At 45.7% G+C, this 15,297-nt stretch overlaps 1 protein-coding gene across 4 annotated transcripts in view; it reads left to right on the top strand.

Moving 5' to 3' along the window:
- The window catches only part of PCNX2 (pecanex 2), a 299,669-nt gene that overhangs the window by 238,233 nt on the left and 46,139 nt on the right, over positions 1-15,297 (top strand). For 3 of the 4 annotated variants that reach the window (XM_019418990.2, XM_019418991.2, XM_019418989.2), the window contains exon 25: positions 2,746-2,961. In XM_019418990.2, the coding sequence (XP_019274535.2) occupies positions 2,746-2,961 (216 nt within the window). The remainder of the gene's footprint in view (positions 1-2,745; positions 2,962-15,297) is intronic. The other variant, XM_019418992.2, reaches the window with a different exon arrangement.

The raw sequence follows: 15,297 nt of genomic DNA, 5'->3' as shown, positions 1-15,297 counted from the left end.
CAGAATCTACTCCCAAACATGAGATACTCCTAAATCTTGAACAAGTTTCTGTCCTTCATCATGAGAGATCTGATAGAGGGAGTGAACGGGAGATGAAAGGAAATACACCATGAACCCCCAATTCCACGCGCCCCCCCCCCCAACATTCCATCATTCCTTCTTTCCTGTAGCCTTCCTTCACTCCTCTCTGGGAGTCTTCATCCACCCAATTAGAATGACTAAAATTAAACAAGCCACAAGCTACAGCTGACAATGGCGAGTCATGGCAAGGGTGCAGAACAATTAGAACGCCAATCACTGTGGGGGGGGGGGGCGGATACAAACGTGGTGCAGCCGCTCTGAGAACCGCGGCCCCGCTCCTAGGTATTTTACCCAAGAGAAACAAAAACTTGTGTTCACATAGACTTCCACTCATGAATATTTTGGGGGGATTTGCTCATAATCCCCCCAAACTGGAAATAAGCCAAGGGTCCCCCAACTGATGAATGGATGCACAAGCCTTAGTAGATGCATACCACGGAATACTACTCAACACTGAACCAGAACAGATTGCTGCTCTGAACGACAGCGTGGAGGAATCCGAAATGCATGATTCTCCTTGGTGGTTCCGTGCCTGTGCATTTATTAAGTCTCATAGGATTACACACTAAAAAAGATAAATTTTACTCTATAGAAGTTATTCCTCAATAAAGCTGAGTTTTATATATATATGTATATAATTTAAAAATAATAAATTGTGTTAATATATCTATGTGTATATAATGTGTAAAAATATATCAGTATATAAGATATAATACTAGCAGTAATCGTTTATATTATAGAATATATATGTGTATATATATAAGTGTGTGTGTGTGTGTGTGTGTGTGTGCGTGTAAATTGATGGTGTTTATTGTCTGTAAATGATTCCTCAGTGACTTTGATTTCCAAAAGCCCCTGGAGTCACTTGACAGGTGTGTTCTTAAAAACAAAATTTTTTTAAAGAGGCTGTCCATCATTCAGCAGATTATTTAGCTGATCGCTATTGCACGATAGCACTTCCGCCAATATTGGGACACAAAACTAAGCAAATTCAGACATGGATCTGTCTTCCTTCACTTCATGTCTTCTTCTTTTTTTAAGTGTATTTATTTACTTAGAGACAGAGAGACAGAGAGAAATAATCCTAAGCAGGCTCTGCGCTGTCAGCCTGATGTGGGGCTCAAACTCACAAACCATGAGATCATGACCTGAGCCGAAATCTAGAGCTCATGTCTTCTTCACTTTGCTTTCTCCACCTCACTGGAGAAATCAGATGTGAATCAAGTGACCGTATCCACATACACACACAAACACCAGAAGTCAGATTGCATTGGTGACAAGTGCTTCCGAGCAGAAGATCACAGGGCTGAAAGCCTGTCATAGGGGGTTTGGCCCAGCGAAGTGGTTGGTGGGGGCTTCCAGGAGGTGGTGATTGAGAGGAGGTCTGAAGAATAGTAAGTGTTAAAAAGCCAGAGAGCAAAGAAAGACACGCCCAGGCGGAGAGATCGGAATCTACAAAGACCCAGGCTGGAAAGGGACAAGGGACTCTACTGAAAGAAGTTCAGTGCTGAGGATAAGGGAGAAGGGAGGAGGAAGTTTGTGTGAAGTGAGGAAGGAGATTGAAGTAGGGAGCAGATCCCACGTGCCTCTCGTGCGCCCATATGACCTAGGTTTGCTCCTGGCTTGTACCAGTGACTGTCCTCGCTTTACACTTGATCTTAGCCAAAAGGCCGAGAAGCGATGTGTCCTCGCTTTAAAGATACCTGGGAATGCTAAATTATATGGGAGCCCAGTATAGGCAGTGAGAAGAAGCCTTGTTTCCATCTTAAGGGCATTGGGGAACCACTAAGGTCCTTAAGTTATGGGGTGGAGGGGTCCTAAGTAGCACATTCAGCTTCTCAACTTGAAGAGCTCATTCTGGCTGTGGTGTAGAGAATAGACCGGGTGGCAGGTCCCAGTGAAGATACACTGGCGAGTCATATGACTAGCGTGCCTGTCCGCTTGAGAAATAACGTAGCTTGCAATAGGGTAGGGGTAATACAAATGGAGAGAGGTGGAAAGATGCAAAAACTATTTGCAGTGAGGTGCTTGGGTGGCGCACTTGGTTGAGCATCCGACTCTTGATCTTAGCTCGGGTCAGGAGCTCACGGTTTGTGGGTTTGAGCCCTGTGTTGGGCTCCATGGCGACGGCTCAGAGCCTGCTTGGGATTCTGTCTCTCCCTCTCTCTGCACCTCCCTCAAAATGAAGAAATAAACTTAGGGAAAAAAAACTATTTGAAGAAAGTAAGATTGAGAGGCTGGGGTGTGAAGGAGTGGGAACGGAGATCCCTGGGTGATGGCTGACCGGGTGGTGGTACCATTTACTGAGACGGGCAACAGAAGGGGGCCTGACTTGGGCCCGTGGAAGGTGAGGAGCATTGGAGACACATGGAAACAGATGTCCAGTAAGCACGTGGGACAGGTCTAGTGCATAGACAAGAGACCTCAGCTGGAGGTGTAAATCTGTCAATCATCTGCATTCAGACAGTGATTTTAATGCATTTGTGTAGGTGAGATTGCCCGGAAGGAAAATAAAGGGAAAAAATAAGAGGGTCTCGCAAAGTCGACAAAAACGGGCAAAGTATCTAAAAAGCCTGATTTACCCTTAATCAAATGACAGCTCACTGATTCCTAGGTCTGATAGAAGTAAGAACCCACTGATCATATTTCTTGTTCTCCCTTTAGGGAATGATGACAATAATCTTAATTCCATCTTTTATGAACACCTGACAAGGGCCCTGCAAGAGTCCCTCTGTGGAGACTTAGCTCTTGGTCGATGGGGTAACTACAGCTCTGGCGATTGCTTTATTTTGGCTTCAGACTACCTCAACGCTTTTGTTCACCTGATTGAAATCGGAAATGGTCTTGTCACCTTTCAACTTCGAGGACTGGAATTTCGAGGTAAGAATCTCCTCATTGTGGAAACTGTTGGAAGCCGGTTGCCTAAACTTATTATTGTGCAAAGCTTTAATAAGAGGTCACCATGGGGGTGCCAGGTGGCTTAGTCGCTTGAGCAGCCGACTCTTGATTTTGGCTCAAGTCACGATCTCACGGTTACATGGGTTCGAGCCCCACGTCAGGCTCTGTGCTTACCATGTGTGGAGACTGCTTGGAATTCTCCCTCTCTCTCGGCCCCTCTCCTGCTTGCATTCTCTCTGTCTCTCTCAAAACAAACAAACAAACAAACAAACTTAAAACAAAAAGTCACCATGAAAGAGGAAGAAGTTAGTGCCTGTCTTACAGGTTGAGAATTAGGGAACTGGTTCCAACTGCCTTTATTTGTGTATTCTGATATAAATAAATCCCAGTCATCTGAGAGAATAATGAAGTGAAACATGTCATCTGGTATAAACCTTTGGAGTGGCAAGTTAGATCTTTGGTTTAAATTTTTCTGGAAAGAAACTCACAAGTGACGGGAGGCCGCAGAACACGCATGGGCTCCGTGTGGAGTCAGCCAGAAACGGAACCTGGTTCTGTGGGTTTCCAGTTGTGATCTGTAATGGACCATCTTTCGGTGCCTGAACTTTCCTTTTCCACTGTCAAACGATAAGAAGAAGGATGGCTGCCTCTATAAAGTTGTGTGACTTCAATGAGATCATGTATATGAGGGCTCTGTGTGGATGTTTACTGTTTTGCGGTAATGAGCTGACCTGATCTGGAAAGTGCGACCCCAGTTTGTCCATTAATCTGACGCTGGAGCTGTGCGGTGGAGTGTGCAGCAATTAGCATAACCCCTGTGTTCATGTTTCTGCCTCCCGTGTCCTTTGTTCACCCCCCTCATCCAATGCATGTCTTTCTGACGCCTCCTCCGTGTCAGGCCAAGTTCTAATGCTGGAGATGCAACGGGTCCGTGACCTGAAGGACTCTTGCCCTTGCGATGTTTACCTTCAGTGGGAGATGTGGAAAGCGAACAAGGAAACAGATGAGCAGACTAATCACAACTAGTGGAAGCACGACGAAGGAAGGAAATGGGACCGCCGACCTAATTCACGCTTTAGGAGATTGTTCTGGTAGCTGTGTGCAGACTGTCCTCCAGGGGGGGCAAAAGCAGAAACAGGAAGGCCATTGAAGAGTGTCTTGTTGTCACCCAGCCAGGAGAAGAAGTTGGAGACAGAGAAGCTCAGGGCGATTTGGAGGTGGAAAGGGCTGGACTCAGTGTTGGGGGGTCCGGGAAAAGGAGGCTCAGCCCGCTCCCTGGGTTCCAGCTTGAGTGCCTGGGTGGACAGAGGCGCATTTACGGAGACTGGGAAACCTGAATGAAGAACAGGACTTTTGGGTTTGGGAGTGTAATCGAGAGCTCCATTTTGGATATTTATTTTTTAAATGCTCATGATTCACCTAAGTGAATTTCTCAAGTAGCTAATGGGACACGCGAGCCTTCTGTTTATTCAGGAGACATTTACCAAGGGCCAGGCTAGGTGCCATGACTACAGAAGTGAAGGGCCCCACCTTAAGCAGCTCGGAGCCTTACTGACTAGAGACTCATCCTGAGCGACCACCGTCCAGGGATTTGAGTGTCGTGGCAGCTCTGTGCATGGGGCGCTGTGGGGACCAGAGCAGGGCACTGGGATCAGACTGGAGTCTGGGTCAGCAGAGGAGAGGCTGTAGTTGGAGGGGAGAGGCAGGCAGAGGTGCGATGATACAGAGGCACAAAATAGCCAGATGTGGTTTCCAGATGGTTTGGGAGAAAGGGGTCCCAGATAATGCTGGAAGGGTGAGTAGGAGCCAGGTTACCACCATCCAGAATTTCCGAGTGATGAAAAGATACCTTATAGCCAAGAACAAAGTGCCATTATTTTATATCTTTAACACAATTACCTAATCCTTTAACCAAGTCTTTTGGTTCTAAGCATTAGTTTTCCTATACAAATTTGTACAAAAGACTTTTTTTTTTTTTTTAGAGTGGTGGGTTCTGTGGTTGAGGCACGTATTCTGTGCATCCTTAAAAACTTGAGGAATCTAATTCAGGGAGCTTATTTTGGGAAAGGTTATGGGGCCGAGGGAGTAGTGATCAGATTCTTCAGAACAAACAGAGAAGCAGTGTGTCCCTGAAATTTTACACAAACGCCAGAAAATGCCACAGGAGGTGGTGGAAATTGTCCCTGTACAGTCATGCAACAGACTTGTCTCTAGTGAGAGCTTTTGGGTTTTCCTGGACTTCAAAGGAAGGATTTTTCAAGTTCACCTAGTTGAACCTGAGTTAATAGTCTCTATTACAAGTTCCATGCAGCTTGCAGCTTCTTTGGGCAAACTGACCTGATGTTTGAGTTTAAGGGCTTCAGAGTCAACTGGACTTTAGAAGCACGTAGCACTTTGTCTGCTCCCCCCACGTATCGCAAATGGGCGTGCTTCTTGATCCACCACCCCGAATGTTTGGGCTTCACCTCATGTCATGTTTGAGGGTGTAACCAACTGCCACAAGACTTAATGGTTTCAGACGACAAGGATGTCTTCTTTCTCACGGTTGTGAGGGTGGCCGGTAGTTCTGTCACTCTCACCCTGGGTTACTCGTACGACTCCATTCAGCCAGAAGATGAACCAGGCTGGAAGGTCCAAGGTGCCACCAGCTACCAGATCAGGCTACCAGCTCTGGCCCCCTGGCTGTCCTCCAGGTGCGGCTCAGTGACGGGTGGGCTGGACCAAGTGTGGTCTGGGTGTCTGCGAGGCCCCTTATGGCCCAGTCTTTGGGACAGGCAGCACGTCACTGCCGTCATGTTCTATTGGCCAAAGCCATCCCCAAGGACAGCTCCAATACATGTGGCCCTAACACGTTGGATGAGTCACTGGGGGCCAATCTCATAACAACACACCAGACTCCTGAAACTGCCTCAGAGGAAATACAGAAGGAGGCTCAGAGCCGCCATATGTGGTCGAGCACGAGACAGAGGCCATTGTGTTAGGTGAGGCTGCCCAAGAGTGTCTCCCTAGGTGATTTGTCTTCTTGCCAACCACAGATGAAATGTAACCTGCCTATAAGAATGGCCTAAGTATAATAATGATGTCTTGAGAACAAATTACCAGTTAACCTTCCCCAATACCACTCACTGCTGTACAATACATTTACTTTGACCTAGTTATACTGTAGTCTGGAACACAGCACTATTAAGAGAGCATGACAGAATCGAAGTTATGCTTTAGTTGCAGGAGGAATCCAGTTGACCTAAAATGACTCTTCTCTTTTATATCTCTTTGCAGTGTATGCTACAGTATTCCCAGGGAAGATCTTGTTTTCTTTCTCCTCCTTGAGTATTTTTCTAAGACATCCCTTCAGTATTTCCTTTATTTCTTCCAATTCCCTATTTTCCCAAGTAGCAGGCTTTATTTGGGTCAAATTTGACCTACTTTGGTACAACCCGGGGCAGTCCGAATACAGCTGTACTGGTTCTCCTTTCGGAAGCACACTGCAGCTCTTAGTGGAGACGCGAGCCGCTCATGTCACGGACTGACTCTCAGGAAATGAGTAATGCACCCCCGAGGAAGAGGAAGGTAACCTCCCACAGCCAGGGAGCAAGAGATCCACCTGTCTGTTTCTCACTGCAGAGGATGCATTTGTATCACTAGGAGTTTTTAGTTGCAAGCAACAGAAATCAACTCCAGCTAACTCAACCGGGAGAAGGGTTTATTGAAAGATATTACACAGGGCGCAGACTTTCTGAGAAGCCTGGAGAAGCAGGCTTGGTGGCTGTAGGTCAGGAGCCATGTCTAAAATCACACCACAGTGCTGATGCCACGAAGCAGTCACATCTTGGCTGGGGGATCCGGGCACTCCCCTTATTTTATCGACACCATGACCCCAGATGCTGGATGCTACTGTAGCTATGGCTTCTGTCCCCCAAATGTGGATGAATATGTCCCCTGAGCCAGCTTCTTTGTGTCACCAGCTCATTAGTCAAAATCTGGGGTACATCTGACGGGTGAAGCTGGGACCATATGTCCCCCCCCTAGATGCAAGGGAGGCTGGGAAAGAGAGTGTCTAAGTTCTCAGTTCTTAGAGGGGAGATGGTCACTGCCTCTCACCAAGACTCATCATATGAGTACATTGGTTGAAGTCATGCTAGCAGCTGTCATGGTTAAGCCCCGCATCTCAGTGGCTGACACAGTAGATGCCTCTGTTGCACTCACATAGGGTCCGATCAGTGAGCAGAGCTGGTAGGGGTAGCGGGTGCTTCCCTTCTGCACCATCAAGGGTCCTGGCTAATAGAAGCTCTGCCTGTTCCCCAACGCATCACTTTTGAGGTCACTCTGGGCTTCAATATCAAGCTGGGAGACAGTGGAGGATTGCCTGGAAGACTGCTGTGGGACAGGTCTAAATCTGGAATATATCATTTGCTCCTACATCCTATTGCTTAGAAGTGACATAGCTGTAAGAGAAGTCAGGATATGTCTAGCTGAGTACCCAGGAGAAAAAGTAAAAACACTTGGTGAACAGTGAGCCAGTCTGGTGTATTGGGTAATTTTCCAAACATAAGACAGAGGTTTAAATCCTGGGTAGCCCAAGAGAATAATTAAGGTCCATGGCACATTCTATTTCTGTTGGCTGGTACCATAGGGAATGATTGAAATCGATTCAAATCAAGAATACAAATAAGGAAGCCACATTTTTCTATCCAACTCTTTTTGGCTCATGCATCTGAGAATAGAAGTAAATTCTTTTCTTGTTCTTACAGAAACAAGGTAGTGGTGCCTCTGCTGCTCTCAGGTTTATGAGTATTATTTGCATCTACCCAACCAGGGTAGATGCCTCTCAGGAGCCTCTCAGGAAACCATTCAAGACTTGACAGATTAATCATTGGCTTTAAATCAAAGTCAAGGTAACAGGTAATGCACTTTAGAAAGCCAACAGCGTGAGGGGCACCGTGTTCAAGATTTTTCAAAAGAAATGGAATCTATCAGACTTTAAGTCCCATTTAACCATCATTCAAGTAGGTGGACACAGAAAAAGGGAAAAGTGAGGGTTGATAATCTATTCAATCCGTTTCTGTTCTCCTTTAGCCATCCAGGTGACCCAGGCTGACGGGTTCACCCATTTCTGTTAGAAGGGGAGAAAAATGAAGGAGGAGTCACAGTGTTCCAAACAAAATAAGTCAGGTGACGTAAAGATACTGTCTGATGAGGGGAAGAACCAGGAGGAGGAGCCAAAAGAAAAAGGCACTGGAGGGAGTCTTTTATGAGATGCATGTGAGCTCCGAGCTAGGGAGAGAGCACTGGCCTGTGAAGGTGACATCCACCCTCAGAATGGCCACAGTCCCATTGCTTCCTCCCACTTAATAGTGGGAAAGCCAGGCTCCAGAAGATGAATGCTATCTGCAGGCTCACAGCTAGTTAGTGCTGGAACTAGGCAAACCCCGTGGCTCTCTATCTCTTAACCAGAACGTCTCTTTCTGCCTGACCCTTTTACCTTCTTCTTTCCTTTTTCCTTTGGGATATTTGTTTGGATTTGTACTGTGATGCTTATTTAGTTTGTAAAACACTCAGTAAAGTGGGGTAGAATGCCTTCAATCGCTGGCACATCCTTTCAGAAGCTCCACATTATTTTTCTGGTTGCAAAAAAAAAGCAACTTAAAAACCCCACTTTATCTCCGGATATTTAACAGAGCATCACAAGTGACTTGGCCTCTCCAATTTTTGACTCCATTATCAGAGCCTCCGTGTGATTTCTAAGTTCCTAGTGTCTTTCCAGCTCTGACAGCCCATCAGGTCAGGAGATACAAAATACTTACAGGATATGATACACTCGGGGGAAATTTGAACCTCTCCTCTCTGCTGGAGTCAGAGTATAAGTCTCTCCCAGGGAGCAGGTGCTGTTGGCGGGCATCCCAGGCTTGAGACCATGGCTGGTGTCAAGAGGGAAGATGAGCACTTGTTGACTTCTTGCTAACACGGTGCCTCACAGGGGAGTTTGACACGCCTGAGCATTCATGCACCGGCTAGCGATAGGATTGGGCGTCAGAAACACCACCACAACAGTGAAGCAGAGTGGAGGGATTTCAGGCAAAGGGAAGAGGGGAGCTTGCTCTGATGGCAAGTGATAGAATCCCCAGGGCTGAGAGGATGGAACCCATGCTAGCACATCTAGAGTAACAGGAGAGGAGAGAGAACATATGGCCCAGATGCACGTAAGAGATGGGTCGACAGATGGAAGGATGGATGGAGTGGGGAAATACAGTTGGCCTGTATGAAGAGCCCACTTGAAGTGAGGGGTCATGATTTTCAAGAAAGACCTGTTGTAGTTGCTTGTGTTTTTTTTTAAGCCACATTCAGCTTCATGGGTGCAGGTATAGAGCAGTAGAGTTGGCCTTCATCAGGACTGAGACTGAGTTGACTGAGTGCCAGAAAGTAAAACGAAGACAAGGAAACTGACAGTGTATGAAAGGGTGTGATAATGTCTGCAGTGCCTGGCTATGTAATGCAGGCTAAGAGATAAACAGGCAAGGGTGGGAGAGGGGTGGGAAACAGGACCTGGTGAAGGGCTTTCTGGATCTCAGAAAGGTGTCAGAGTTGTAGAAGTTGTGATATTAGAGGAAAATAAGCTGGAGAGATAGGAGGTGGTTGCAGAAGAGTAGGATGTTTGAAACGAACATTCATCGAAGGCAGACAGTCTTTGGTGATTATAGTCTAGGATCACGGCCATGGGAGTGAGTGGCTGAGGTTGAGTGAATGCGATCATTAGAGGAGTGGGAGTCAGGGGCCAGGATACTGCAGTCTCAAGAGTGATTGGTCAGAAGTATGCTGGAGAGTGACAGTGACCCCGAGCCAGAATCCCCACTCAAGGACTCAGAGTGACCTAGAGGGCCATGGAAGAAGGCAACGAAGGAGAATGGTGTGGGGTAGACAGAGACAGCACCACTGAGAAGCAAGAGGACATCTTCCACCTGCTCAGACCCAGGAGCGAGAGGAGTGCAGGAGAACAGTCATCCCCACTAGAGGGCAGGGAGAGCTAGCTTTCCAATAGGGCACGAAGGAGAAGAGAACATTCAGAGAAGTTGAGGAATAGACAGTGAGTTCCCGAGGGCACAGCGAAAAGATCTCAAGAGTTTGTGGCCTGGGTGGGAGTTGGGTGGTAGTTAAGATCAGGTCAGAAAATGTGATTTACACAGTACTATGGAAATCAGGCTACAGGGGGTCCTGGGTTCCCCATGGCAAATGACACAAACTGTCATAAAGGCACATTCTCTCAAGGGTGATGAAGCGGATCCTATCATCTAAGACTGGTCACATGCATGGGAAGTTTTGAGGCTGCTGAGATGAAGTTTAGTTATGCGTGCAGCTTTCATTATCCTCATTAGTATAGGATTGCTACATTTTTATCACAGCAAGATCCAGATTTTTCCAGAAATCTTCTTACGGGGTGTCTTAGGAAATATTTAAGTGTCATTTGATAAAGTGGGTTTTTGGGAAGCCCTAGAAAAATGGTATTAGAAATGCATGATGTTATGTGGACACTTACCTTTTCTATTAGTTGCCTAACTACAGTTTTCTGTTAAATTACGATTTTTCAGTATTTCTTTATAATGAATGATATGGCATTTGAATATATTTTATATTTTGTATGCACATTCCCATGGTATCACATCCTTCTGGTGTTTGCTCATACAGTAGCTCATGCAAAACACAACCAATAGTATAGATTACTCTGTCCTCTTATTGGAGCAAAGTCGTGATGAAAATTATGTTTGTTTTCAGGCGTTTGTATGTATAGGTCATGAGTCTTGGGGATCAGGACGTTACCATGATGTGTGGACATGTGGCCACATGTGGTAGATGGCCAATAAATGTCTCCTGGTAATTAAAATCATAAGTGGTAATTGAAAAACCAAAGCTTATTTTCAGTATTCTTGCAAAATTGATATATGCAGCTCTTTATTCATGCGGGCTGTGCAATATTGTTTGAACCAATTTCTGCTAGATGGTGAGACTCTCAAAGGCTGGAACTCCTTGCCTTATTCGTGGCCCTCCCCCCGTGTGTTGACTGGCTCACGTAGGCTGCCCAATAAATATTGGTTGAGTGAGACAGTAGAGGCAGTCTACGTGTTCCTGAGCACGAGTTCTTTGCCAGATGCCATACTAGGCACTTCAGCTCTCAAGCTCAGTATATTCCAGAATATTTCTTATAATAACTCTATAAAGTGAGCAAGTGTTATTATCCCTATTTGAGACATTAAAAAAATATTGGGAGAATGAGGCTCCAGGCTTCATGGTCACCAGTGGTAGAGGAGGGGATGGGGATGTCCCCTAAGTAGGCCACACTGCCTTGGAGGGAAGGGAGGGAGGGAGGCAAGAAGGAAGGAAGGAAAGAATTTTCTAAAAATTCTCTCTGGTTGTTGAAACTTAAAAGTTTTACCTGAAAGGGTTCTTAAATATTAATATGGCATCACCACTGTTAGCAGCTCAGTTTCTGGAATGATCTACTGCCTTAGCAACTGTGAAACCCAGATGGCTCTTGCCGAATGAATGTAGAAAGCAAAGGCATAGTGATGAGGATGTAGCCACACATTACCATCAGATCTGGAAAACATCAGAAAATGGGATTTATGTTCCTGTTTGTGTGAGATGTTATCAGCCATCTCATAGTCTGGCTAACACCCCATAATCACTGGCCTGTGGGGACATTTTTAAAATATCTGTGTAACCTAATCTTATCTAAAGTTAATGCAACCCAAACCTTTCTCCTTAGTGGCGACGCCACAGAGAGCCATAGCTGTCCCACTAATCTTGAAACTCTCTAGAATTCTTTCTTCTCTATGGCAACATTCAGGTCATTAGCGAGTCCTTAGTTCTAACATCTACATGGCTCAAGTAATCTATTAAATCCCTTGGTTCCAAACTTTACCCCTAAAATAATAGGTTCTCCATTCAGAATTCCTAAACACATATTTTTCTTCATTTCAAATTATGTGACATGTGAGTGAGAGAGACAAAGCCATGCTTGTCTAGATAGCAAGTCTGGGAAGAAAAGAGGCTTTGCTGTTGAACATGAAAAGAGTCTGCATATTTAGAAAGAAAATGTAATGTTTATTATATTTTAGAGAGACAGAAACAGAGTGTGAGCAGGGGTGGGGGTGGGGGGGCAGAGAGAGAGGGAGATACAGAACCCAAAGCAGATTCCAGGCTCTGAGCTGTCAGCACAGAGCCCAACGCAGGGCTCAAACCCACCAACCATGAGATCATGACATAAGTGAGAAGTCAGAGGCTCAACCGACTGAGCCACCCAGGGGCCCCCTGCATATTTTTTTTAAGTTTATTTATTTTGAAAGAGACAGAAGAAGTGCCAGCGGAGGAGGGGCAGAGAGAGAGGGAAACAGAGAATCTCAAGCAGGTTCCGCACTATCAGCGTGGAGCCCGACGTGGGGCTCAAACCCACAACTGTGAGATCATGACCTGAGTGGAAATCAAGAGTCGGACACTTAACTGACTGAGCCACCTAGGCGCACCGCGTTATTTTAACGACGCTCAAAAATAAGTTTGTGGAAGAAAAGTACAATAATACAACTCAGAATGAAATATGAATGAGAGAATGACTCTTACCTGTGTAAGGTCAAGTGCACTGGTGTCCTGTAAATGGGGCAAGAATGGAAGAAAAGCCGTATCATTCACAGAGATCATGATTATGTATGTCAAGTTTTCTCGTACCTGTGCTTCAAACCTGCCCAATATAAGTTACCATGTACACGAAGTGCTTTTGGGTGCATTTCATTTTCTCCTATAGGCCGGTAGGAAAAAAGTAAATTCAGAGAAAGTTTTGCTCATAATCTGTTAAACCTTATTAGACAGTGTATGCTAAGGGGAAAATATGGATTTTAAGTTCAAAAGGCCAGACCCTTCCACTGGAGAGGCTGCTTTGGAGACCCAGTGTTCTTATTTGTATAAAAAAGGAGAGGGGCACCTGGGTGGCTCAGTCGGTTGAGCGTCCAACTTCGGCTCAGGTCATGATCTCGCGGTCCGTGAGTTCGAGCCCCGCGTCGGTCTCTGGGCTGATGGCTCAGAGCCTGGAGCCTGCTTCCGATTCTGTGTCTCCCTCTCTCTCTGCCCCTCCCCCATTCATGCTCTGTCTCTCTCTGTCTCAAAAATAAATAAATGTTAAAAAAAAAAAAAAAGGAGAAATTATACCTGCATAGCCAGGTTAATATGTGCCATAAGTGAGATGCTATCACTTTTCAATGTGATTAACATTACATGAGCAGATGATGTTTTGAAATCAAAATTCTCTGGGAGAAAACAGTGCTGCTTCATTGAAAGGTATTCTACTGCTTTTAAAATCCAGCTGGCCAGACAGGTCATAAGAAAAATTTTATCGGTATGGATCTGTCTTAAAACAAATTGAGTCTCCTTGGAATATAAAATGGTTACAATAAAAACCTCTGTTGTGCCACAAAATCAAACATGTATAAAGTATTCTAACACATTTTCCCCCTACTGTACCCTGGGCCAATACACTTCTTCTAGATCCTCTCTGTGATCCTTGAAAGGTGGTCGACTGCAGTGCCGTTGAAGGCCTGGAATTGGGGACTAGGAGAGAAATTGTCCTGTAAAATAATACAGAGCTAAAACCCCTCAGTGTCTCAGGAGACCAATTCTACTCCTTGATTTCCTTCTGCTGTGTGACCTTGGTCATGTCTCATATTCTATTTCTCCATCTTTAAGTTTGGATTCATTTCAAGGGGGTGATTATCAAATGGATGTGTGGCCATCAGGAAATGGGATGTATAATAAGACAGCTTTATAAATAAACATGTTAATCATTGTAATGATGATTTCTTCCCAGACATTTAATCTGGTGAAGTCTAGCAGATATAGAAGCCTCCTCCTAGGGCAAATAGCTGGGGACAGATGTACCTTTAAGCTCCCGTTCCAGAATTCTGTCTGGGAGAATTAGCTTGGGGTGGAGGAGGGGCTGGAGGGGCATCTCCATGCCTTTCCCGAAAAAACAAACAAACCCCACTCTACGACTTACGTGAAAATGACAATAATTCACAAACTTTAAAATGCCTTCTCTTGTATTATTTCTTTGGGTCACATCACGGCCCTTGATATAACCCACTGGTGAGAGGCAATGATCGTTTAGATTTCCAGCCTTCATGTTGTGGATGCTCTCTCCCCCGTCGGCATCTCTGTCACCGTGTGTGTGACCCACCAACAGAAGCACGCCGAGGAGGGTGCTTCTCCAAAGCTCAAGGACAGCTGGCTGGGGCCGAGCCCTGACTCATACATCTTGCGTTTCCAACACACGACATGCATGCATGAGGTCCAAACGTCCGTGGAAGGGATCTGCTCTGAGCTCAGCTTTAACCATTTTCTGGTGTTCTCCTCCTTCTGTGGCCCTGGGCAATTCGGTAACGATCTTAACTATGACCTCTGAAGGGAATACAATTTATAAAATCCACACACACATCCCAGAGTGTGTGTCTGAAAGCCCACCTGCAGCTTGAATCAAAAGCCCTGGCTAAAACCTATGTCTGCCTAATTATAGTCCACTCCATGGCCAGGGACTGATTCTCTCCTGTCAGTCCCCTCCTGGTGGCCTCATTGCACACATACGTAAAACGCCGGCCCGGTGTCTGGCACGCAGGTCCAATGAAGGCAGTGGCCATATGAAAACACAGCACGAAGAAATGTCTAGCAAAGTTATTTTAAAACACTGTCACTGGATAGCCCTAAACATAATAATGATAATACATGCGGTTTTCTGGGGAATCCAGTTAGTCGGATTCTTTGGGACAGCTGAGTGGTGTTTCTCAAAATACTCCTATCAGATAAAGAAGAAAAACTGGAGGGCCAGGAGGCCCAATCTTTACAATACTGTGCATTTAGACTTTGCTGTGCATGTTGTAAAGCAAGCTGACATTTTCTTTCAGTGCAGCTTTCCCACTGCAGGGCACCGTTTTTTTGTTAATTTATTTATTTTAGAGAGACAGAGCACAAGTGGGTATGAGGAGAGGGAGAGAGAGAGATAGAGAGAGAGAAGGAGAATCCCAAGCAGGTTCTGCCCTGTCAGCATAGAGCCTGATGCAGGGATTAAACTCACAAACCGTGAGATCACAACCTGAGCTGAAGTCAGACACTTAACTGACTGAGCCACCCAGGCGCCCCTGCAGGGGACTGTTTTTAATGTGTCCCCTTCACATAGTAGCCGGGCCTCTCCTTCATTTCCTCTGACCTCCTGGTAAACAGCCTCTTCCTTAGCTCCTGTCCCCATCACTTTTCACCTGAATGGGACTGTGGGTAGCTGACTTCCCGGCC

The sequence above is a fragment of the Panthera pardus genome, unplaced genomic scaffold (assembly GCF_024362965.1).
Source record: "Panthera pardus isolate Hobbes unplaced genomic scaffold, ASM2436296v1 HiC_scaffold_22, whole genome shotgun sequence".
NCBI lineage: Eukaryota > Metazoa > Chordata > Mammalia > Carnivora > Felidae > Panthera > Panthera pardus.
This window is presented reverse-complemented; position numbering and strand designations above follow the sequence as displayed.